General features: G+C 44.2%; 1 protein-coding gene across 1 annotated transcript in view; it reads left to right on the top strand.

Moving 5' to 3' along the window:
- The window catches only part of csmd2 (CUB and Sushi multiple domains 2), an 899,615-nt gene that overhangs the window by 590,708 nt on the left and 281,978 nt on the right, over window positions 1–26,929 (top strand). Inside the window, exon 29 of the mRNA XM_071373664.1 lies at window positions 17,244–17,339. Coding sequence (XP_071229765.1) covers window positions 17,244–17,339 — 96 coding nt within the window. The remainder of the gene's footprint in view (window positions 1–17,243; window positions 17,340–26,929) is intronic.

The raw sequence follows: 26,929 nt of genomic DNA, 5'->3' as shown, positions 1-26,929 counted from the left end.
GTAGTCTACCATACCACTAGTTACCACTAGTTACTGTAGTCTACCATACCACTAGTTACCACTAGTTACTGTAGTCTACCATACCACTAGTTACTGTAGTCTACCATACCACTAGTTACTGTAGTCTACCATACCACTAGTTACTGTAGTCTACCATACCACTAGTTACCACTAGTTACTGTAGTCTACCATACCACTAGTTACTGTAGTCTACCATACCACTAGTTACCACTAGTTACTGTAGTCTACCATACCACTAGTTACCACTAGTTACTGTAGTCTACCATACCACTAGTTACTGTAGTCTACCATACCACTAGTTACTGTAGTCTACCATACCACTAGTTACTGTAGTCTACCATACCACTAGTTACTGTAGTCTACCATACCACTAGTTACTGTAGTCTACCATACCACTAGTTACTGTAGTCTACCATACCACTAGTTACTGTAGTCTACCATACCACTAGTTACTGTAGTCTACAATACCACTAGTTACTGTAGTCTACCATACCACTAGTTACTGTAGTCTACCATACCACTAGTTACTGTAGTCTACCATACCACTAGTTACCACTAGTTACTGTAGTCTACCATACCACTAGTTACCACTAGTTACTGTAGTCTACCATACCACTAGTTACTGTAGTCTACCATACCACTAGTTACTGTAGTCTACCATACCACTAGTTACTGTAGTCTACCATACCACTAGTTACCACTAGTTACTGTAGTCTACCATACCACTAGTTACTGTAGTCTACCATACCACTAGTTACCACTAGTTACTGTAGTCTACCATACCACTAGTTACCACTAGTTACTGTAGTCTACCATACCACTAGTTACTGTAGTCTACCATACCACTAGTTACTGTAGTCTACCATACCACTAGTTACTGTAGTCTACCATACCACTAGTTACCACTAGTTACTGTAGTCTACCATACCACTAGTTACTGTAGTCTACCATACCACTAGTTACTGTAGTCTACCATACCACTAGTTACCACTAGTTACTGTAGTCTACCATACCACTAGTTACCACTAGTTACTGTAGTCTACCATACCACTAGTTACTGTAGTCTACCATACCACTAGTTACTGTAGTCTACCATACCACTAGTTACTGTAGTCTACCATACCACTAGTTACTGTAGTCTACCATACCACTAGTTACCACTAGTTACTGTAGTCTACCATACCACTAGTTACCACTAGTTACTGTAGTCTACCATACCACTAGTTACTGTAGTCTACCATACCACTAGTTACTGTAGTCTACCATACCACTAGTTACTGTAGTCTACCATACCACTAGTTACTGTAGTCTACCATACCACTAGTTACTGTAGTCTACCATACCACTAGTTACTGTAGTCTACCATACCACTAGTTACTGTAGTCTACCATACCACTAGTTACTGTAGTCTACCATACCACTAGTTACTGTAGTCTACCATACCACTAGTTACTGTAGTCTACCATACCACTAGTTACTGTAGTCTACCATACCACTAGTTACCACTAGTTACTGTAGTCTACCATACCACTAGTTACCACTAGTTACTGTAGTCTACCATACCACTAGTTACTGTAGTCTACCATACCACTAGTTACTGTAGTCTACCATACCACTAGTTACTGTAGTCTACCATACCACTAGTTACCACTAGTTACTGTAGTCTACCATACCACTAGTTACTGTAGTCTACCATACCACTAGTTACTGTAGTCTACCATACCACTAGTTACCACTAGTTACTGTAGTCTACCATACCACTAGTTACCACTAGTTACTGTAGTCTACCATACCACTAGTTACTGTAGTCTACCATACCACTAGTTACTGTAGTCTACCATACCACTAGTTACTGTAGTCTACCATACCACTAGTTACTGTAGTCTACCATACCACTAGTTACCACTAGTTACTGTAGTCTACCATACCACTAGTTACTGTAGTCTACCATACCACTAGTTACTGTAGTCTACCATACCACTAGTTACCACTAGTTACTGTAGTCTACCATACCACTAGTTACCACTAGTTACTGTAGTCTACCATACCAGTAGTTACTGTAGTCTACCATACCACTAGTTACTGTAGTCTACCATACCACTAGTTACTGTAGTCTACCATACCACTAGTTACTGTAGTCTACCATACCACTAGTTACTGTAGTCTACCATACCACTAGTTACTGTAGTCTACCATACCACTAGTTACTGTAGTCTACCATACCACTAGTTACTGTAGTCTACCATACCACTAGTTACTGTAGTCTACCATACCACTAGTTACTGTAGTCTACCATACCACTAGTTACCACTAGTTACTGTAGTCTACCATACCACTAGTTACCACTAGTTACTGTAGTCTACCATACCACTAGTTACTGTAGTCTACCATACCACTAGTTACTGTAGTCTACCATACCACTAGTTACTGTAGTCTACCATACCACTAGTTACCACTAGTTACTGTAGTCTACCATACCACTAGTTACTGTAGTCTACCATACCACTAGTTACCACTAGTTACTGTAGTCTACCATACCACTAGTTACTGTAGTCTACCATACCACTAGTTACTGTAGTCTACCATACCACTAGTTACTGTAGTCTACCATACCACTAGTTACTGTAGTCTACCATACCACTAGTTACTGTAGTCTACCATACCACTAGTTACTGTAGTCTACCATACCACTAGTTACTGTAGTCTACCATACCACTAGTTACTGTAGTCTACCATACCACTAGTTACTGTAGTCTACCATACCACTAGTTACTGTAGTCTACCATACCACTAGTTACTGTAGTCTACCATACCACTAGTTACCACTAGTTACTGTAGTCTACCATACCACTAGTTACCACTAGTTACTGTAGTCTACCATACCACTAGTTACTGTAGTCTACCATACCACTAGTTACTGTAGTCTACCATACCACTAGTTACTGTAGTCTACCATACCACTAGTTACCACTAGTTACTGTAGTCTACCATACCACTAGTTACTGTAGTCTACCATACCACTAGTTACTGTAGTCTACCATACCACTAGTTACCACTAGTTACTGTAGTCTACCATACCACTAGTTACCACTAGTTACTGTAGTCTACCATACCACTAGTTACTGTAGTCTACCATACCACTAGTTACTGTAGTCTACCATACCACTAGTTACTGTAGTCTACCATACCACTAGTTACTGTAGTCTACCATACCACTAGTTACTGTAGTCTACCATACCACTAGTTACTGTAGTCTACCATACCACTAGTTACTGTAGTCTACCATACCACTAGTTACTGTAGTCTACCATACCACTAGTTACTGTAGTCTACCACACCACTAGTTACTGTAGTCTACCATACCACTAGTTACTGTAGTCTACCATACCACTAGTTACTGTAGTCTACCATACCACTAGTTACTGTAGTCTACCATACCACTAGTTACCACTAGTTACTGTAGTCTACCATACCACTAGTTACCACTAGTTACTGTAGTCTACCATACCACTAGTTACTGTAGTCTACCATACCACTAGTTACTGTAGTCTACCATACCACTAGTTACTGTAGTCTACCATACCACTAGTTACTGTAGTCTACCATACCACTAGTTACTGTAGTCTACCATACCACTAGTTACTGTAGTCTACCATACCACTAGTTACTGTAGTCTACCATACCACTAGTTACTGTAGTCTACCATACCACTAGTTACTGTAGTCTACCACACCACTAGTTACTGTAGTCTACCATACCACTAGTTACTGTAGTCTACCATACCACTAGTTACTGTAGTCTACCATATCACTAGTTACTGTAGTCTACCATACCACTAGTTACTGTAGTCTACCATACCACTAGTTACTGTAGTCTACCATACCACTAGTTACTGTAGTCTACCATACCACTAGTTACTGTAGTCGACCATACCACTAGTTACTGTAGTCTACCATACCACTAGTTACTGTAGTCTACCATACCACTAGTTACTGTAGTCTACCACACCACTAGTTACTGTAGTCTACCACACCACTAGTTACTGTAGTCTACCATACCACTAGTTACTGTAGTCTACCATACCACTAGTTACTGTAGTCTACCATACCACTAGTTACTGTAGTCTACCATACCACTAGTTACTGTAGTCTACCATACCACTAGTTAATTGTAGTCTACCATACCACTAGTTACTGTAGTCTACCACACCACTAGTTACTGTAGTCTACCACACCACTAGTTACTGTAGTCTACCATACCACTAGTTACTGTAGTCTACCATACCACTAGTTACTGTAGTCTACCATACCACTAGTTACTGTAGTCTACCATACCACTAGTTACTGTAGTCTACCATACCACTAGTTAATGTAGTCTACCATACCACTAGTTACTGTAGTCTACCATACCACTAGTTACTGTAGTCTACCATACCACTAGTTACTGTAGTCTACCATACCACTAGTTACTGTAGTCTACCATACCACTAGTTACTGTAGTCTACCATACCACTAGTTACTGTAGTCTACCATACCACTAGTTACTGTAGTCTACCATACCACTAGTTACTGTAGTCTACCATACCACTAGTTACTGTAGTCTACCATACCACTAGTTACTGTAGTCTACCATACCACTAGTTACTGTAGTCTACCATACCACTAGTTACTGTAGTCTACCATACCACTAGTTACTGTAGTCTACCATACCACTAGTTACCACTAGTTACTGTAGTCTACCATACCACTAGTTACCACTAGTTACTGTAGTCTACCATACCACTAGTTACTGTAGTCTACCATACCACTAGTTACTGTAGTCTACCATACCACTAGTTACTGTAGTCTACCATACCACTAGTTACCACTAGTTACTGTAGTCTACCATACCACTAGTTACTGTAGTCTACCATACCACTAGTTACTGTAGTCTACCATACCACTAGTTACCACCTGTTACTGTAGTCTACCATACCACTAGTTACCACTAGTTACTGTAGTCTACCATACCACTAGTTACTGTAGTCTACCATACCACTAGTTACTGTAGTCTACCATACCACTAGTTACTGTAGTCTACCATACCACTAGTTACTGTAGTCTACCATACCACTAGTTACTGTAGTCTACCATACCACTAGTTACTGTAGTCTACCATACCACTAGTTACTGTAGTCTACAATACCACTAGTTACTGTAGTCTACCATACCACTAGTTACTGTAGTCTACCATACCACTAGTTACTGTAGTCTACCATACCACTAGTTACCACTAGTTACTGTAGTCTACCATACCACTAGTTACCACTAGTTACTGTAGTCTACCATACCACTAGTTACTGTAGTCTACCATACCACTAGTTACTGTAGTCTACCATACCACTAGTTACTGTAGTCTACCATACCACTAGTTACCACTAGTTACTGTAGTCTACCATACCACTAGTTACTGTAGTCTACCATACCACTAGTTACCACTAGTTACTGTAGTCTACCATACCACTAGTTACCACTAGTTACTGTAGTCTACCATACCACTAGTTACTGTAGTCTACCATACCACTAGTTACTGTAGTCTACCATACCACTAGTTACTGTAGTCTACCATACCACTAGTTACCACTAGTTACTGTAGTCTACCATACCACTAGTTACTGTAGTCTACCATACCACTAGTTACTGTAGTCTACCATACCACTAGTTACCACTAGTTACTGTAGTCTACCATACCACTAGTTACCACTAGTTACTGTAGTCTACCATACCACTAGTTACTGTAGTCTACCATACCACTAGTTACTGTAGTCTACCATACCACTAGTTACTGTAGTCTACCATACCACTAGTTACTGTAGTCTACCATACCACTAGTTACCACTAGTTACTGTAGTCTACCATACCACTAGTTACCACTAGTTACTGTAGTCTACCATACCACTAGTTACTGTAGTCTACCATACCACTAGTTACTGTAGTCTACCATACCACTAGTTACTGTAGTCTACCATACCACTAGTTACTGTAGTCTACCATACCACTAGTTACTGTAGTCTACCATACCACTAGTTACTGTAGTCTACCATACCACTAGTTACTGTAGTCTACCATACCACTAGTTACTGTAGTCTACCATACCACTAGTTACTGTAGTCTACCATACCACTAGTTACTGTAGTCTACCATACCACTAGTTACTGTAGTCTACCATACCACTAGTTACCACTAGTTACTGTAGTCTACCATACCACTAGTTACCACTAGTTACTGTAGTCTACCATACCACTAGTTACTGTAGTCTACCATACCACTAGTTACTGTAGTCTACCATACCACTAGTTACTGTAGTCTACCATACCACTAGTTACCACTAGTTACTGTAGTCTACCATACCACTAGTTACTGTAGTCTACCATACCACTAGTTACTGTAGTCTACCATACCACTAGTTACCACTAGTTACTGTAGTCTACCATACCACTAGTTACCACTAGTTACTGTAGTCTACCATACCACTAGTTACTGTAGTCTACCATACCACTAGTTACTGTAGTCTACCATACCACTAGTTACTGTAGTCTACCATACCACTAGTTACTGTAGTCTACCATACCACTAGTTACTGTAGTCTACCATACCACTAGTTACTGTAGTCTACCATACCACTAGTTACTGTAGTCTACCATACCACTAGTTACTGTAGTCTACCATACCACTAGTTACTGTAGTCTACCATACCACTAGTTACTGTAGTCTACCATACCACTAGTTACTGTAGTCTACCATACCACTAGTTACTGTAGTCTACCATACCACTAGTTACTGTAGTCTACCATACCACTAGTTACTGTAGTCTACCACACCACTAGTTACTGTAGTCTACCACACCACTAGTTACTGTAGTCTACCACACCACTAGTTACTGTAGTCTACCATACCACTAGTTACTGTAGTCTACCATACCACTAGTTACTGTAGTCTACCATACCACTAGTTACTGTAGTCTACCATACCACTAGTTACTGTAGTCTACCATACCACTAGTTACTGTAGTCTACCATACCACTAGTTACTGTAGTCTACCATACCACTAGTTACTGTAGTCTACCATACCACTAGTTACTGTAGTCTACCATACCACTAGTTACTGTAGTCTACCATACCACTAGTTACTGTAGTCTACCATATCACTAGTTACTGTAGTCTACCATACCACTAGTTACTGTAGTCTACCATACCACTAGTTTCCCTTCAGCAGGAAACAGCTGTGGAGCTGATTGTGAGTCTGTTATTAAACACAGTGAAACAACGTTATTCATGTTGGATGTTGTTTCATTCAATCAACAGTTTTTTGGGCCTAAAAAACATTTGTTCATTTGTTCATTTGTTCAGAGTATTGTGTGTATATATAGATTCCAGGAAGTTTATCAGTTAAATAGTTATTGTGTTCTCTCCTTGCCATGGAGAGGTTTTTATTCTCAATTTTATTTTCTATTTTATTCTCTAAGCCAGTGTGTGACTAGGGTGGGCATTCTAGTTTCTTTATTTCTATGTCAACTGGTAGCCTATTGATAGACTACAGTCAGACTTTACATATTGGTGCCAGCTGTGTGTGAGGACGTACCAAACAGCTGTGTGTTTGAGGGCGTACCAAGCAGCTGTGTGTGAGGACGTACCAACCAGCTGTGTGTGAGGATGTACCAAGCAGCTGTGTGTGAGGACGTACCAAGCAGCTGTGTGTGAGGACGTACCAACCAGCTGTGTGTGAGGATGTACCAACCAGCTGTGTGTGAGGACGTACCAAGCAGCTGTGTGTGAGGACGTACCAACCAGCTGTGTGTGAGGACGTAGCAAGCAGCTGTGTGTGTGGACGTAAAAACCAGCTGTGTGTGAGGACGTACCAACCAGCTGTGTGTGAGGATGTACCAACCAGCTGTGTGTGAGGACGTACCAAGCAGCTGTGTGTGAGGACGTACCAACCAGCTGTGTGTGAGGACGTAGCAAGCAGCTGTGTGTGTGGACGTACAAACCAGCTGTGTGTGTGGACGTACCAACCAGCTGTGTGTGAGGACGTACCAACCAGCTGTGTGTGTGGACGTACCAACCAGCTGTGTGTGGACGTACCAAACAGCTGTGTTTGAGGGCGTACCAACCAGCTGTGTGTTTGAGGACGTACCAACCAGCTGTGTGTGAGGACGTACCAACCAGCTGTGTGTGTGGACGTACCAACCAGCTGTGTGTGTGAGGACGTACCAACCAGCTGTGTGTGAGGACGTACCAACCAGCTGTGTGTGAGGACGTACCAACCAGCTGTGTGTGAGGATGTTCCAACCAGCTGTGTGTGAGGACGTACCAACCAGCTGTGTGTGAGGACGTACCAACCAGCTGTGTGTGAGGACGTACCAACCAGCTGTGTGTGAGGACGTACCAACCAGCTGTGTGTGAGGACGTACCAACCAGCTGTGTGTGAGGACGTACCAACCAGCTGTGTGTGAGGACGTACCAACCAGCTGTGTGTGTGAGGACGTACCAACCAGCTGTGTGTTTGAGGGCACACCAACCAGCTGTGTGTGTGAGGGCGTCAACTGACACATCAAATCTAAGGACACACTGAGCTATCATAATATACTTGTATAATAAACACGTATAAATATCTGAGTGAAAGAGTGGGGCACAGCACAATGTAGCCGTTTTAAAGCCACTTGTATTGGAGAACAACAGACCAACAGATCCAGAGGAGCAGTGAGAGGCGGTTGTGAATCAACGAGTAGAGATGAAGAGGGAGTGGGCTACACATATCATTAGAGTGTGACAGGGAGGGAGAGAGGGATGAGAGAGGGTTGGAGAGAGAGGGACGGAGAGAGAGGGATGAGAGAGGGTTGGAGAGAGAGGGACAGAGAGAGAGGGACGGAGAGAGAGGGACGGAGAGAGAGGGACGGAGAGAGAGGGACGGAGAGAGAGGTACAGAGAGAGAGGTACAGAGAGAGAGGGACGGAGAGAGGGACATAGAGAGAGGGACGGAGAGAGAGGGACGGAGAGAGAGGGACGGAGAGAGAGGGATGGAGAGAGAGGGACGGAGAGAGAGGGACGGAGAGAGAGGGACAGAGAGAGAGGGACGGAGAGAGAGGGACGGAGAGAGAGGGACGGAGAGAGAGGGACGGACAGAGAGGGACGGACAGAGAGGGACGGAGAGAGAGGGACGGAGAGAGAGGGACGGAGAGAGGGGGACGGAGAGAGGGGGACGGAGAGAGAGGGACGGAGAGAGAGGGACGGAGAGAGAGAGACGGAGAGAGAGGGACGGAGAGAGGGGGACGGAGAGAGGGGGACGGAGAGAGGGGGACGGAGAGAAAGGGATGGAGACAGGGACTGATAGAGGGACAAAGAGAAAGGGATGGAGACAGGGACTGATAGAGGGACAGAGAGAAAGGGATGGAGACAGGGACTGATAGAGGGACAGAGAGAAAGGGATGGAGACAGGGACTGATAGAGGGACAAAGAGAAAGGGATGGAGACAGGGACTGATAGAGGGACAGAGAGAAAGGGATGGAGACAGGGACTGATAGAGGGACAGAGAGAAAGGGATGGAGACAGGGACTGATAGAGGGACAGAGAGAAAGGGATGGAGACAGGGACTGATAGAGGGACAGAGAGAAAGGGATGGAGACAGGGACTGATAGAGGGACAAAGAGAAAGGGATGGAGAGAGAGGGAGGAAGTGCGTGTGGGAAATTATTTGTCTGAAAGTTAGAAAACAAATAATTGAAAGAAGAATAAATAAGAGAAGATTTTGTGGAAGAGGAAGAGGGATTTAGAGGAAGAGGAAGAGGGATTTAGAGGAAGAGGAAGAGGGATTTAGAGGAAGAGGAAGAGGGATTTAGAGGAAGCGAGAATAGGGATTTAGAGGAAGAGGAAGAGGGATTTAGAGGAAGAGGAAGAGGGATTTAGAGGAAGGGGAAGAGGGATTTAGAGGAAGAGAGAAGAGGGATTTAGAGGAATAGAGAAGAGGGATTTAGAGGAAGAGGAAGAGGGATTTAGAGGAAGAGGACGATGGATTTAGAGGAAGAGGAAGAGAGATTTAGAGGAAGAGGAAGATGGATTTAGATGAAGAGGAAGAGGGATTTAGAGGAAGAGGAAGGTGGATTTAGAGGAAGATGGATTTAGAGGAAGGGGGATTTAGAGGAAGAGGAAGAGGGATTTAGAGGAAGGGGGATTTAGAGGAAGAGGAAGAGGGATTTAGAGGAAGAGGAAGAGGGATTTAGAGGAAGGGGAATAGAGAAGAGGGATTTAGAGGAAGAGGAAGAGGGATTTAGAGGAAGAGGAAGAGGGATTTAGAGGAAGAGGAAGAGGGATTTAGAGGAAGAGGAATAGGGATTTAGAGGAAGAGGAAGAGGGATTTAGAGGAAGGGGAATAGAGCAGAGGGATTTAGAGGAAGAGGAAGAGGGATTTAGAGGAAGAGGAAGATGGATTTAGAGGAAGAGGAAGATGGATTTAGAGGAAGAGGAAGATGGATTTAGAGGAAGAGGAAGAGGGGTTTAGAGGAAGGGGAATAGAGAAGAGGGATTTAGAGGAAGCGGAAGAGGGATTTAGAGGAAGAGGGATTTAGAGGAAGCGGAAGAGGGATTTAGAGGAAGAGGGATTTAGAGGAAGCGGAAGGGGGATTTAGAGGAAGAGGGACTTAGAGGAAGAGGGATTTAGAGGAAGGGAGAAGAGAGTGAGATCAAGAAAAATCCTGCAATCGTATAGTGCAATTTTCCATCTCTCATTGCCTCAGCTCCATGGCCTGACAGACAGAATAATACCCCTGGTTCCTGTCCAGTGGCAGCAGCTTCAGAATAGTAACTTTTACAGCTCAATAAACAGACAGAGAGGGATACATAAAGTGGTCTTGGCAGCTTCGTAGTCCTCTCTCTAACCAAGCATATCAAATCAAATCAAATCCAATTGTATTGGTCGCATACTCATGTTTAGCAGACGTTAATGCGGGTGTAGTGAAATGCTTGTGTTCCTAGCGCCAACAGTGCAGTAATATCTAACAATACACACACATCTAAAAGTAAAATAATGGATTGAATAAAATTGAACAATGTGGGAGTGGCTTTGACTAAAATAGAGTAAAATAGAATACAGTATATACATGTGAGATGAGTAAAGCAGTATGTAAACATTATTTAAACATTATTAAAGTGGCCAGTGATTCCATGTCTATGTGTATAGGACAGCAGCCTCTAAGGTGCAGGGTTACGTAACCGGTTGGAAGCCGGCTCGTGATGGCTATTTAACAGTCTGATGGCCCTGAGATAGAAGCTCTTTTTCAGTCTCTCGGTCCCAGCTTTGATGCACCTGATGCACCTGGAACTCCTTCTGGATGATAGCGGGGTGAACAGGCAGTGGCTTGGGTGATTGTTGTCCTTGATGATCTTTTTGGCCTTCCTGTGACATCAGGTGCTGTCGGTGACCTGGAGGGCAGGTAGTTTGCCCCCGGTGATGCGTTGCCCCGGGTGATGTGTTGGGCGGCAACTGCAGGGCTCTCTAGAGGGTTGTGCGGTCGTGCAGTTGCCGTACCAGGCAGTGATATAGCCCGACAGGATGCTCTCAATTGTGCATCTGTAAAAGTTTGTGAGGGTTTTAGGTGACAAACCAAATTCCGTCAGCCTCCTGAGGTTGAAGAGGCACTGTTGCACCTTCTTCACCACACTGTCCATTTCAGATCGTCAGTGATGTGTACGCCAAGGTGCTTGAAGCTTTTTACCTTCTCCACTGTGGTCCCGTCAATGTGGACAGGACCGTGCTCCCTCTGCTGTTTCCTGAAGTCCACGATCATCTCCTTTGTTTTGTTGACATTAAGTGAGATGTTATTTTCCTGGCACCTTTCTCCCAGGGCCCTCACCTCTTCGCTGTAGGCCGTCTCATCGTTGTTGGTAATCAGGCCTACTACTGTTGTTTCATTGAGTTGGAGGTGTGCGAATGGCCACCCAGTCATGGGTGAACAGGGAGTACAGGAGGGTCTGAGCCCTTGTGGGGCCCCAGTGTTTGAGGATCAGCAAAGTGGAGCTGTTGTTTCCTACCTTCACCACCTGGGGGCGACCCGTCTGCAAGTACAGGACCCAGTTGCACAGGGCGGGGTTCAGACCCAGGGCCCCCGGCTTGATGATGAGCTTGAAAGGTACGATGGTGTTGGATCCTAAGCTATAGTCAATGAACAGCATTCTTACATGGGTATTCCTCTTGTCCAGATGGGTTAGGGCAGTGTGCAGAGTAATGGCGATTGCATCGTCTGTGGGTCTATTGGGGTGGTAAGCAAATGTAAGTGGGTCTAGGGTGTCAGGTAAGGTAGAGGTGATATAATCCTGAACTAACCTCTCAAACACTTGTAGCACATGATGACAGAAGTTAGTTCTACTGGGCATCATTTAGTTCAGTTTCTTGGGTACAGGAAAAATGCTGTATATCTTGAAACAAGTGGGGACAACTGAATATGTCTGTAAAACCTCCAGTCAGCTGCTCTTAGAACATGGCTGGGGATGCCGTCTGGGCTGGCAGCCTTGCAAGGGTTAACACGTTTAAATGACTTACTTACATTGGCCACGGAGAAGAAGAGCCCACAGTCGGTGGCACAATCCTTGTTAGCGGGTCACTGGAGGCTGCTGTTCTGCCTTGCCGATGAAAACCCAGGTAAAACCCAGATAAAACCCATGTAAAACCCATGTCCTCGTTCAGGCACGACTCAGTGAAACATAAGATATTTTTTTTAAAGATAGTATTTTTTTAAATGTCCTTTTGGTAGGACAGTCTCAAAAAAGAGTTCATCCAGTTTATTCTCCAGTGATTGCACATTTGCCAGTAGAACGGTAGAGGTGGATCATCCTCTTCTTACTTTGGGCTCATCTCCTCTTCTTACGGGATTTGGCCTCCAAGAAGATCAGTAGATCCTTTGCGTCAGTAAAGGAAACAAAATCCTTTGTTCAGATCGAGATGAGTAATCCCTGTTCTTATGTCGGTCAAAAAACAACGACGGAAACATTATGTACAACTGGTCAGGAGTCAAACTGCAGACGTCCCCTCCGGCACCAGTCTGTATTAGGACCAATACCAGACTGTGCATCCCAAATGGCAACCTTTTCCCCCCTATAATAGTGCACTACATATTGGTCAAATGTAGTGCACTAAATACTGAAGGGAATAGAGTGGAATTTGGGACACAGGCACTGATGATCTCCTGCCTGCTATTTCCACACCTACTCTAGTCTGTCTGTGTTAATACCTGTCACCGTAGCGATTCTTAAACACTGTCGCCATGACGGCGCGCTGAGCACATCCTGTAATATACTACCCAGCATGCTGTAGGGCCCCGCAGCGGAATCAGTGTAACCGTGGTGACAACATCGCAGGGCGGCCATGTTGGGGGCCGTCTCCGGCTGCTGCGTGTGACTGCCAACACTGTGTATTACACAGCTTCACCTATCAAATCACGGCTTCCAGCCCGGACAACTACACCTCTCTCTCTCTCTCTCTCTCTGTGTCTCTCTGTGTCTCTCTCTCTGTGTCTCTCTGTGTCTCTCTCTCTCTCTCTCTCTCTCTCTCTCTCTCTCTCTCTCTCTCTCTCTCTCTCTCTCTCTCTCTGTGTCTCTCTGTGTCTCTCTCTCTCTCTCTGTGTCTCTCTGTGTCTCTCTCTCTCTCTCTCTCTGTGTCTCTCTCTCTGTGTCTCTCTGTGTCTCTCTCTCTCTCTCTCTGTGTCTCTCTCTCTGTGTCTCTCTGTGTCTCTCTCTCTCTCTCTCTCTCTCTCTCTCTCTCTCTCTCTCTCTCTCTCTCTCTCTGTGTCTCTCTCTCTGTGTCTCTCTGTGTCTCTCTCTCTCTCTCTGTGTCTCTCTGTGTCTCTCTCTCTCTCTCTGTCTCTCTCTGTGTCTCTCTCTCTGTGTCTCTCTCTCTGTGTCTCTCTGTGTCTCTCTCTCTCTCTCTGTGTCTCTCTGTGTCTCTCTCTCTGTGTCTCTCTCTCTGTGTCTCTCTCTCTCTCTCTCTCTCTCTCTCTCTCTCTCTCTCTCTCTCTCTCTCTCTCTCTCTCGTTTGTTTACATGTATTTTATATCTAGGTTTAGGTTAGTATATCTATGACATATTGTGGTATAATAAACCCCTCTATTACGTATTCCCTCGACTGTCTCCGATCCGTTTACAACGTGACACTATGCCATCAAAAAGAACATAAAATTTGACATACCAATTAGGATCTGGCTAAAAGTACTTGAATCGGTCATAGAACCCATTTCCCTTTATGGTTGTGAGGTCTGGGGTCCGCTCACCAACCAAGAATTCACAAAATGGGAATGCAGGACCATGCAGAATTGTGCAAAAATATCCTCCGTGTACAACGTAGAACACCAAATAATGCATGCAGAGCAGAATTAGGCCAATTCCCGCTAATTATCAAAATCCAGAAAAGAGCCGTTAAATTCTACAACCACATAAAAGGAAGTGATTCCCAAACCTTCCATAACAAAGCCATCACCTACAGAGGAATTAACCTGTAGAAGAGTCCCCTAAGCAAGCTGGTCCTGGATACAATTAGACCAAAACAAAAAGATCATTACTTGAAACAATTGGAAATAATTAACAAAAAAACAGAGCAAACTAGGACGCTATTTGGCCCTAAATAGAGAGTACACAGCGCCAAAATTCCTGACCACTGTGACTGACCCAAACTTAAGGAAAGCTTTGACTATGTACAGACTCAGTGAGCATAGCCTTGCTATTAAGAAAGGCCACCGTAGGCAGACATGGCTCTCAAGAGAAGACAGGCTATGTGCACACTGCCCACAAAATTAGGTGGAAACTGAGCTGCACTTCCTAACCTCCTGTCAAATGTATGACCATATTAGAGACACATATTTCCCTCAGATTACACAGATCCACAAAGAATTAGAAAACAAACCCAATTTTGATAAACTCCCATATCTACTGGGTGAAATACCACAGTGTTTCATCACAGCAGCAACATTTGTGACCTGTTGCCTCAAGAAAAGGGCAACCAGTGAAGAACAAACACCATTGTAAATACAACCCATATTTATGTATATTTTCCCTTTTGTACTTAAACTATTTGCACATAATATGACATTTGAAATGTCTTTATTCTTTTGGAACTCAACATTTTTTGGATAGTTTTTTTCACTTTTGTTTGATCTATTTCACAATGTAAACACACGTTTCCCAATATAGCCCTTATATTGAAATTGAATAAAATTGAGAGACAGACAGAGATACCGAGAGACAGGTCACACCAATATAATCCAGTGTATTTACTCATAGTAAATATAGGCTTCTCTGGAGACATGCAGGGGGAGGATAATGTATATATGATTCTCTGGAGACATGCAGGGGGGAGGATAATGTATATATGATTCTCTGGAGACTTGCAGGGGGGAGGATAATGTATATATGATTCTCTGGAGACATGCAGGGGGGAGGATAATGTATATATGATTCTCTGGAGACATGCAGGGGGAGGATAATGTATATATGATTCTCTGGAGACATGCAGGGGGGAGGATAATGTATATATGATTCTCTGGAGACATGCAGGGGGGAGGATAATGTATATATGATTCTCTGGAGACATGCAGGGGGAGGATAATGTATATATGATTCTCTGGAGACATGCAGGGGGGAGGATAATGTATATATGATTCTCTGGAGACATGCAGGGGGGAGGATAATGTATATATGATTATCTGGAGACATGCAGGGGGGATGATAATGTATATATGATTATCTGGAGACATGCAGGGGGAGGATAATGTATATATGATTCTCTGGAGACATGCAGGGGGGAGGATAATGTATATATGATTATCTGGAGACATGCAGGGGGGAGGATAATGTATATATGCTTCTCTGGAGACATGCAGGGGGAGGATAATGTATATATGATTCTCTGGAGACATGCAGGGGGGAGGATAATGTATATATGATTCTCTGGAGACATGCAGTGGGGAGGATAATGTATATATGATTATCTGGAGACATGCAGGGGGAGGATAATGTAAATATGCTTATCTGGAGACATGCAGGGGGAGGATAATGTATATATGCTTATCTGGAGACATGCAGGGGGGGGATAATGTATATATGATTCTCTGGAGACATGCAGTGGGGAGGATAATGTATATATGATTATCTGGAGACATGCAGGGGGAGGATAATGTATATATGATTCTCTGGAGACATGCAGGGGGAGGATAATGTATATATGATTCTCTGGAGACATTCAGGGGGAGGATAATGTATATATGATTCTCTGGAGACATGCAGGGGGGAGGATAATGTATATATGATTCTCTGGAGACATGCAGGGGGAGGATAATGTATATATGATTCTCTGGAGACATTCAGGGGGAGGATAATGTATATATGATTCTCTGGAGACATGCAGGGGGGAGGATAATGTATATATGATTCTCTGGAGACATGCAGGGGGAGGATAATGTATATATGATTCTCTGGAGACATGCAGGGGGAGGATAATGTATATATGATTCTCTGGAGACATGCAGGGGGAGGATAATGTATATATGATTCTCTGGAGACATTCAGGGGGAGGATAATGTATATATGATTCTCTGGAGACATTCAGGGGGAGGATAATGTATATATGATTCTCTGGAGACATTCAGGGGGGAGGATAATGTATATATGCTTCTACGGAGACATTCAGGGGGGAGGATAATGTAGGAGAGACGAGAACTGATGACCTCTGACCTGATGGAGTGCAACGTATCTGTGACCCTTTCTACAGATTTACAGATCTGTCAAATTGAAACACAAACAGAAACTCACTGCAGACAGAAAACTGCCAGCTAATGCAATTAGTCATGTAGGGAAGACAGAGTGACAGTGAAAAGGTAGAAATTATACTCAGGTCCATTACTACACCTTGTGCTCAGCTGTCTCTTCAGTGGGACTAGGAGCTTCTACTAGCTTGCCTCCAGGGGTTGATGATGTCATGACTTTGTTTTTGGCTGCAACTGTATCTCAGGATTCGTACACTAGTTTAATACCTTACCTGTTTCCCTTACACGTAGGTGGATACCTTCAACATTGTTCCTGTGTTTTATGTTGGTTTATCTGTCTCCCTCTCTCGCTCACTCCACTCATTCACTCGCTCACTCCACTCGCTCACTCTCTCCACTCGTTCACTCTCTCACTCCACTCTCTGTCTCATTCTCTTTCTCAGGAGAGTCGCTGCCATTGGCAACATCCAATCAGGTTCTGATCCGATTCACCTCCAAAGGCCAATCCAGCTCCAAAGGATTCCACCTGGTGTATCAAGGTAACACACACACACACACACACACACACACACACACACACACACACACACACACACACACACACACACACACACACACACACACACACACACACACACACACACACACACACACACACCTCTCTGTACCTTTGTGCTTCCCGCTCAGCCGGTTCTAATAAGACTGTTACTCCACTTAAAACTTCTTATGGAAGTTCTTCTCCTTCGCGCACCAATCCCTTTAGCGGGATCGATTTGACAACACCCAATGAAATTGCAGCACGCCAAATTCAAAAACAGAAATAAGAATTCATAAAGCATACAAGTGTTATACATCGATTTAAAGATGAATTTCTTGTTAATCCAGCAGCAGTGTCAGATTTCAAAAAGGCTTTACGGCAAAAGCAGACCATGCGATTATCTGAGGACAGCTCCCAGCATACCAACACATGAAAATCAGATTTCAACCAGGCAGGTGCGACACAAAAGACAGAAATAGAGATATAATTCATGCCTTACCTTTGAAGATCTTCTTCTGTTGGAACTCCAATATGACCCAGAAACATCACAAATGGTCCTTTTCTTCGATAAATTTCTTCTTTATATCCCCAAAATGTCCAATTATTTGGTGCGTTTGATTCGGAAAAACACTGATTCCAACTCGCCCAACATGCCTACAAAGTATCTAATAAGTTACCTGTAAACTTGGTCCAAACATTTCAAACAACGTTCCTAATCCAAATTTATGTATCCTAAAACGTAAATAATCGATCAAATTTAAGACGGGAAATACTGTGCTCAATACCGGATGAAAACAAAGTGAAGCACGTTCCAGGTCGTACGCACCAAAACATTAGAGAGCACCTGGAGTGACACATGGAAATAACAGGGCTACTTCTTCATTTCTCAAAGGAAAAACATCAACCAATTTCTAAAGACTGTTGACATCTAGTGGAAGCCATAGGAACTGCATGCATATATCTATTAAAAACGTATTGACATAGAAAAATGGTGGAAAACAGATAGAGCTCAAAAATGTTTTTCCCTGGATGGATTGTGCTCTGGGTTTTGCCTGGCAAATCAGTTCTGTTATACTCACAGACATTATTCAAACAGTTTTAGAAACTTCAGAGTGTTTTCTATCAAAATATATTAATAATATGCATATCCTAGCTTCTGGGCCTGAGTAGCAGGCAGTTTACTTTGGGCACGCTTTTCATCCGGACGTGAAAATACTGGCCCCTAGCCCAAAGAGGTTTTCATAGATGACTGGGATTTTAGACACAGGAGTAACCTTTCACTGCACCAATCCTCTATCGTGGGTAACCTATCCCTGTACCAATCCTATATCGTGGGTAACCTGTCACTGTACCAATCCTCTATCGTGGGTAACCTATCACTGTACCAATCCTCTATCGTGGGTAACCTATCACTGTACCAACCCCCTATCGTGGGTAACCTGTCACTGTACCAATCCTCTATCGTGGGTAACCTATCACTGTACCAACCCTCTATCGTGGGTAACCTATCACTGTACCAACCCTCTATCGTGGGTAACCTATCACTGTACCAACCCTCTATCGTGGGTAACCTATCACTGTACCAATCCTCTATCGTGGGTAACCTATCACTGTACCAACCCTCTATCGTGGGTAACCTATCACTGTACCAAACCTCTATCGTGGGTAACCTATCACTGTACCAATCCTCTATCGTGGGTAACCTATCCCTGTACCAATCCTATATCGTGGGTAACCTATCACTGTACCAACCCCCTATCGTGGGAAACCTATCACTATACCAGTCCTCTATCGTGGGTAACCTATCCCTGTACCAATCCTATATCGTGGGTAACCTATCACTGTACCAATCCTCTATTGTGGGTAACCTATCACTGTACCAATCCTCTATCGTGTGTGTGTGTGTGTGTGTGTGTGTGTGTGTGTGTGTGTGTGTGTGTGTGTGTGTGTGTGTGTGTGTGTGTGTGTGTGTGTGTGTGTGTGTGTGTGTGTGTGTGTGTTGTAATGCTTCCCTGATGGAAAGACATTGCAGTGTAGGTTAAAGGGCTGTTCCCTGTCCTTCCCCCAACTTCTCCTCTGGTCTTTCTCTAATGGAGGAACTTTTCTCCTGCTCCGTTTCTCCTGCTCCGTTTCTCCGGCTCCGTTTCTCCGGCTCCGTTTCTCCGGCTCCGTTTCTCCTGCTCCGTTTCTCCTGCTCCGTTTCTCCTGCTCCGTTTCTCCGGCTCCGTTTCTCCTGCTCCGTTTCTCCTGCTCCGTTTCTCCGGCTCCGTTTCTCCGGCTCCGTTTCTCCGGCTCCGTTTCTCCTGCTCCGTTTCTCCTGCTCCGTTTCTCCTGCTCCGTTTCTCCGGCTCCGTTTCTCCTGCTCCGTTTCTCCTGCTCCGTTTCTCCGGCTCCGTTTCTCCGGCTCCTTTTCTCCGGCTCCGTTTCTCCGGCTCCGTTTCTCCGGCTCCGTTTCTCCGGCTCCGTTTCTCCGGCTCCGTTTCTCCGGCTCCGTTTCTCCTGCTCCGTTTCTCCTGCTCCGTTTCTCCTGCTCCGTTTCTCCGGCTCCGTTTCTCCTGCTCCGTTTCTCCGGCTCCGTTTCTCCGGCTCCTTTTCTCCGGCTCCGTTTCTCCGGCTCCGTTTCTCCGGCTCCGTTTCTCCGGCTCCGTTTCTCCGGCTCCGTTTCTCCTGCTCCGTTTCTCCGGCTCCGTTTCTCCTGCTCCGTTTCTCCTGCTCCGTTTCTCCGGCTCCGTTTCTCCGGCTCCTTTTCTCCGGCTCCGTTTCTCCGGCTCCGTTTCTCCGGCTCCGTTTCTCCGGCTCCGTTTCTCCGGCTCCTTTTCTCCTGATCCTTTTCTCCTGCTCCGTTTCTCCGGCTCCGTTTCTCCGGCTCCGTTTCTCCGGCTCCGTTTCTCCGGCTCCGTTTCTCCGGCTCCGTTTCTCCGGCTCCGTTTCTCCGGCTCCGATTCTCCGGCTCCGTTTCTCTGGGGACTGTGGTGCATTGATGTTAGACTACTACTTCAGAAGTCAGCTTTATTACCAGTGTTAATAATATTATTATCATCATTAATGTAGGGACATTATTGTATTACATGTTTTATTAATATTATTATTGATAATTAATGTAGGGAGATTAATTTATTACCAGTGTTATTAATAGTATTATCATAATTAATGTAGGGACACGACCTGAAAACGTATTCTATGGTCCTTAACTCTGTAGCACAGTTAAACACTATAGTTTGAGACCTATAGTTAATGTAGCACAGTTAAACCTCATAGTTAGAGACCTGTAGTTAACTACAGGTCTCTAACTGTGAGGATTAACTGTGCTACAGAGTTAACTACAGGTCTCTAACTGTGAGGATTAACTGTGCTACAGAGTTAACTACAGGTCTCTAACTGTGAGGATTAACTGTGCTACAGAGTTAACTACAGGTCTCTAACTGTGAGGTTTAACTGTGCTACAGAGTTAACTACAGGTCTCTAACTGTGAGGTTTAACTGTGCTACAGAGTTAACTACAGGTCTCTAACTGTGAGGTTTAACTGTGCTACAGAGTTAACTACAGGTCTCTAGATAATAGAAAATATGATCAGTCTTTACATGTCTAAAACAGAAGTAATATAATATAACTATTGTTACAGGAAACTCATTATATACATATAGAGGAACATAACTTGGGGTTACTTTCCCCATGAGTAAAGGAACTCATTATATACCATAACTTGGGGTTACTTTCCCCATGGGTAAAGGAACTCATTATATACCATAACTTGGGGTTACTTTCCCCATGAGTAAAGGAACTCATTATATACCATAACTTGGGGTTACTTTCCCCATGGGTAAAGGAACTCATTATATACCATAACTTGGGGTTACTTTCCCCATGAGTAAAGGAACTCATTATATACCATAACTTGGGGTTACTTTCCCCATGGGTAAAGGAACTCATTATATACCATAACTTGGGGTTACTTTCCCCATGGGTAAAGGAACTCATTATATACCATAACTTGGGGTTACTTTCCCCATGAGTAAAGGAACTCATTATATACCATAACTTGGGGTTACTTTCCCCATGGGTAAAGGAACTCAAAATGGGTGATGATATTATTTTGTATATTCTTTCCGAATTTGCATATCGCCCAAACAGATCCGCAAGGAAGATGGACCATATGTTACCAGACCGTATGTTATTGGACCGTATGTTATTGGACCGTATTTTATTGGACCGTATGTTATTGGACCGTATGTTATTGGACCAGATGTTATTGGACCGTATGTTATTGGACCGTATGTTATTGGACCGTATGTTATTGGACCGTATGTCATTGGACCGTATGTTATTGGACCGTATATTATTGGACCGTATGTTATTGGACCGTATGTCATTGGACCGTATGTTATTGGACCAGATGTTATTGGACCGTATGTTATTGGACCAGATGTCATTGGACCGTATGTTATTGGACCGTATGTCATTGGACCGTATGTTATTGGACCAGATGTCATTGGACCGTATGTTATTGGACCGTATGTCATTGGACCGTATGTTATTGGACCGTATATTATTGGACCGTATGTTATTGGACCGTATGTTATTGGACCGTATGTCATTGGACCGTATGTTATTGGACCGTATATTATTGGACCGTATGTTATTGGAACCATATGTTATTGGACCGTATGTTATTGGACCGTATGTCATTGGACCGTATGTTATTGGACCGTATATTATTGGACCGTATGTCATTGGACCGTATGTTATTGGACCAGATGTTATTGGACCGTATGTCATTGGACCGTATGTTATTGGACCGTATGTTACTGGACCGTATGTTATTGGACCGTATGTTACTGGACCGTATGTCATTGGACCGTATGTTATTGGACCAGATGTCATTGGACCGTATGTTATTGGACCGTATGTCATTGGACCAGATGTCATTGGACCGTATATTATTGGACCGTATGTCATTGGACCAGATGTTATTGGACCGTATATTATTGGACCATATGTTATTGGACCGTATGTTACTGGACCGTATGTTATTGGACCGTATGTTATTGGACCAGATGTCATTGGACCGTATGTTATTGGACCGTATGTCATTGGACCAGATGTCATTGGACCGTATATTATTGGACCGTATGTCATTGGACCAGATGTTATTGGACCGTATATTATTGGAACGTATGTTATTGGACCGTATGTTACTGGACCGTATGTTATTGGACCGTATATTATTGGACCGTATGTTATTGGACCGTATGTTATTGGACCAGATGTCATTGGACCGTATATTATTGGACCGTATGTTATTGGACCGTATATTATTGGACCGTATGTTATTGGACCGTATATTATTGGACCGTATGTCATTGGACCGTATGTTACTGGACCGTATGTCATTGGACCGTATGTTATTGGACCGTATGTTATTGGACCGTATGTCATTGGACCAGATGTTATTGGACCGTATATTATTGGACCGTATGTCATTGGACCGTATGTTATTGGACCGTATGTTATTGGACCGTATGTTATTGGACCGTATATTATTGGACCGTATGTTATTGGACCGTATGTTATTGGACCGTATATTATTGGACCGTATATTATTGGACCGTATGTCATTGGACCGTATGTTATTGGACCGTATATTATTGGACCGTATGTCATTGGACCAGATGTTACTGGACCGTATGTTATTGGACCGTATGTTACTGGACCGTATGTTATTGGACCGTATGTTACTGGACCGTATGTTATTGGACCATAAACAGATATGGCTCATTTATCTATATGGTTCAAATAATGATGATCCACGCATCTTTGAGAATATATAGTGTATAATAAATCATCAAGCCCAAAAACAATACAAGACCCTATGATTGTGATCGGAGATTATAATACGGAGTGGAAATGAGTAGAGACAAACTTATCACACAAGTCAGAGTTACACTTCATCTAAATCATGAATCACTTATTAATAAGGGAGCAGGTCAATACAACACACACATATAAAGTGAAGCGATTGAGTGCTCTACGATAATGATGGCTGGTCGACAAATCACGCTCAGATGATTCGCTGAGGGCCCAGAGACAAAAGTACAAAGGTCTTTTATAGCTAAGATACACCACTTTTTCTACCTACATGACGAACAACAGATTTATAGAACGGGTCACAAGGTTAAGGATTTGTATGAAAGATACCTATAATTCATAACGAACAGTATCTGCTGTGTCAACAGTTCTCATTGGGTAGAGACCAGGGTCTGGCCCTCCGACTCCAACCTGGAACCATGTCTCTCTGGTACGGTATAGAACAGAAACATTAACTCATGTTCTCTGGAATGCTCTTTAGGTTGTATCACCCAAAAGACATCGTAAATCTCCTCTGTCAGTGTTATCTCCCGGAGGCCCATCCCCAGTAGAACACACACACACAATAGTTAAGAGAATACTCTATTCTGTTGCATAAACAACCATTTGATGCAATAAAATTATTCTAACATAATCTTGCAATTTTCCACCATAACGGTTAAATAACTAAAATTGACCATGAAGGAAATCACACGACAAACTATCACCCTCATGGTCTTATCATGGATATATTGGAACTAGTGGATATATGGAGGCTTAAATATCCTGACTTCGTGAGATATACATGGCGAAGGTTTAATATCCTGACTTCGTGAGATATACATGGCGAAGGTTTAATATCCTGACTTAGTGAGATATACATGGCGAAGGTTTAATATCCTGACTTCGTGAGATATACATGGCGAAGGTTTAATATCCTGACTTCGTGAGATATACATGGCGAAGGTTTAATATCCTGACTTAGTGAGATATACATGGCGAAGGTTTAATATCCTGACTTAGTGAGATATACATGGCGAAGGTTTAATATCCTGACTTAGTGAGATATACATGGCGAAGGTTTAATATCCTGACATCGTGAGATATACATGGCGAAGGTTTAATATCCTGACTTAGTGAGATATACATGGCGAAGGTTTAATATCCTGACATTGTGAGATATACATGGCGAAGGTTTAATATCCTGACTTAGTGAGATATACATGGCGAAGGTTTAATATCCTGACTTCGTGAGATATACATGGCGAAGGTTTAATATCCTGACTTCGTGAGATATACATGGCGAAGGTTTAATATCCTGACTTAGTGAGATATACATGGCGAAGGTTTAATATCCTGACTTAGTGAGATATACATGGCGAAGGTTTAATATCCTGACTTAGTGAGATATACATGGCGAAGGTTTAATATCCTGACATCGTGAGATATACATGGCGAAGGTTTAATATCCTGACTTAGTGAGATATACATGGCGAAGGTTTAATATCCTGACTTAGTGAGATATACATGGCGAAGGTTTAATATCCTGACTTAGTGAGATATACATGGCGAAGGTTTAATATCCTGACATCGTGAGATATACATGGCGAAGGTTTAATATCCTGACTTAGTGAGATATACATGGCGAAGGTTTAATATCCTGACATTGTGAGATATACATGGCGAAGGTTTAATATCCTGACTTAGTGAGATATACATGGCGAAGGTTTAATATCCTGACTTCGTGAGATATACATGGCGAAGGTTTAATATCCTGACTTCGTGAGATATACATGGCGAAGGTTTAATATCCTGACTTAGTGAGATATACATGGCGAAGGTTTAATATCCTGACTTAGTGAGATATACATGGCGAAGGTTTAATATCCTGACTTAGTGAGATATACATGGCGAAGGTTTAATATCCTGACATCGTGAGATATACATGGCGAAGGTTTAATATCCTGACTTAGTGAGATATACATGGCGAAGGTTTAATATCCTGACATCGTGAGATATACATGGCGAAGGCTCTGTCAAGATACTCGTCTTGACTACTTTCTTAGGTCATTCTCTCTGGCACCAACATTTTATTTTTTTATTGATAGTGGACAGAATGTGGACGGACCATCAAATAATTGGCATATACATTACTTTTACAGAATTTCCACAAGGCAGTATACTGTAGGTAGGGGTAAAGAATAGATAATAGACAGTAACAGCAGTATACTGTAGGTAGGGGTAAAGAATAGATAATAGACAGTAACAGCAGTATACTGTAGGTAGGGGTAAAGGATAGATAATAGACAGTAACAGCAGTATACTGTAGGTAGGGGTAAAGGATAGATAATAGACAGTAACAGCAGTATACTGTAGGTAGGGGAAAAGGTTATATAATAGACAGTAACAGCAGTATACTGTAGGTAAGGATAGATACTAGCAATGACGACCCATCCAGCTCCGCCCACCTCTCCTACTCCGCCCACCTCTCCTACTCCGCCCACCTCTCCCACTCCGCCCACCTCTCCTATTCCGCCCACCTATCCTACTCCGCCCACCTCTCCCACTCCGCCCACCTCTCCTACTCCGCCCACCTCTCCCACTCCGCCCACCTCTCCCACTCCGCCCACCTCTCCTACTCCGCCCCTCTCTCCTACTCCGCCCACCTCTCCTACTCCGCCCACCTCTCCTATTCCGCCCACCTCTCCCACTCTGCCCACCTCTCCCACTCCGCCCACCTCTCCTACTCCGCCCCTCTCTCCTACTCCGCCCACCTCTCCTACTCCGCTCACCTCTCCTACTCCGCTCACCTCTCCTACTCCGCCCACCTCTCCTACTCCGCCCACCTCTCCTACTCCGCTCACCTCTCCTACTCCGCCCACCTATCCTACTCCGCCCACCTCTCCTACTCCGCCCACCTCTCCTACTCCGCTCACCTCTCCTACTCCGCTCACCTCTCCTACTCCGCCCACCTCTCCTACTCCGCCCACCTCTCCTACTCCGCCCACCTCTCCTACTCCGCCCACCTCTCCTACTCCGCCCACCTCTCCTACTCCGCACACCTCTCCTACTCCGCCCACCTCTCCTACTCCGCCCAGCTCTCCTACTCCGCTCACCTCTCCTACTCCGCCCACCTCTCCTACTCCGCCCACCTCTCCTACTCCGCCCACCTCTCCTACTCCGCTCACCTCTCCCACTCCGCCCACCTCTCCTACTCCGCCCACCTCTCCTACTCCGCCCACCTCTCCTACTCCGCTCACCTCTCCCACTCCGCCCACTTCTCCTACTCCGCCCACCTCTCCTACTCCGCCCACCTCTCCCACTCCGCTCACCTCTCCCACTCCGCCCACCTCTCCCACTCCGCCCACCTCTCCTACTCCGCCCACCTCTCCTACTCCGCCCACCTCTCCTACTCCGCTCACCTCTCCCACTCCGCCCACCTCTCCTACTCCGCCCACCTCTCCTACTCCGCTCACCTCTCCTACTCCGCCCACCTCTCCTACTCCGCCCACTTCTCCTACTCCGCCCACCTCTCCTACTCCGCCCACCTATCCTACTCCGCCCACCTCTCCTACTCCGCCCACCTCTCCTACTCCGCCCACCTCTCCTACTCCGCTCACCTCTCCTACTCCGCCCAGCACTCCTACTCCGCCCACCTCTCCTACTCCGCCCACCTCTCCTACTCCGCTCACCTCTCCTACTCCACTCACCTCTCCTACTCCGCCCACCTCTCCTACTTCGCCCACC

The sequence above is a fragment of the Salvelinus alpinus genome, chromosome 29 (genome assembly GCF_045679555.1).
Source record: "Salvelinus alpinus chromosome 29, SLU_Salpinus.1, whole genome shotgun sequence".
In the NCBI taxonomy this organism is placed as follows: Eukaryota; Metazoa; Chordata; class Actinopteri; order Salmoniformes; family Salmonidae; genus Salvelinus; species Salvelinus alpinus.
Note: the sequence above shows the minus strand (reverse complement) of the source record. Positions and strands in the feature narration are given on the sequence as shown.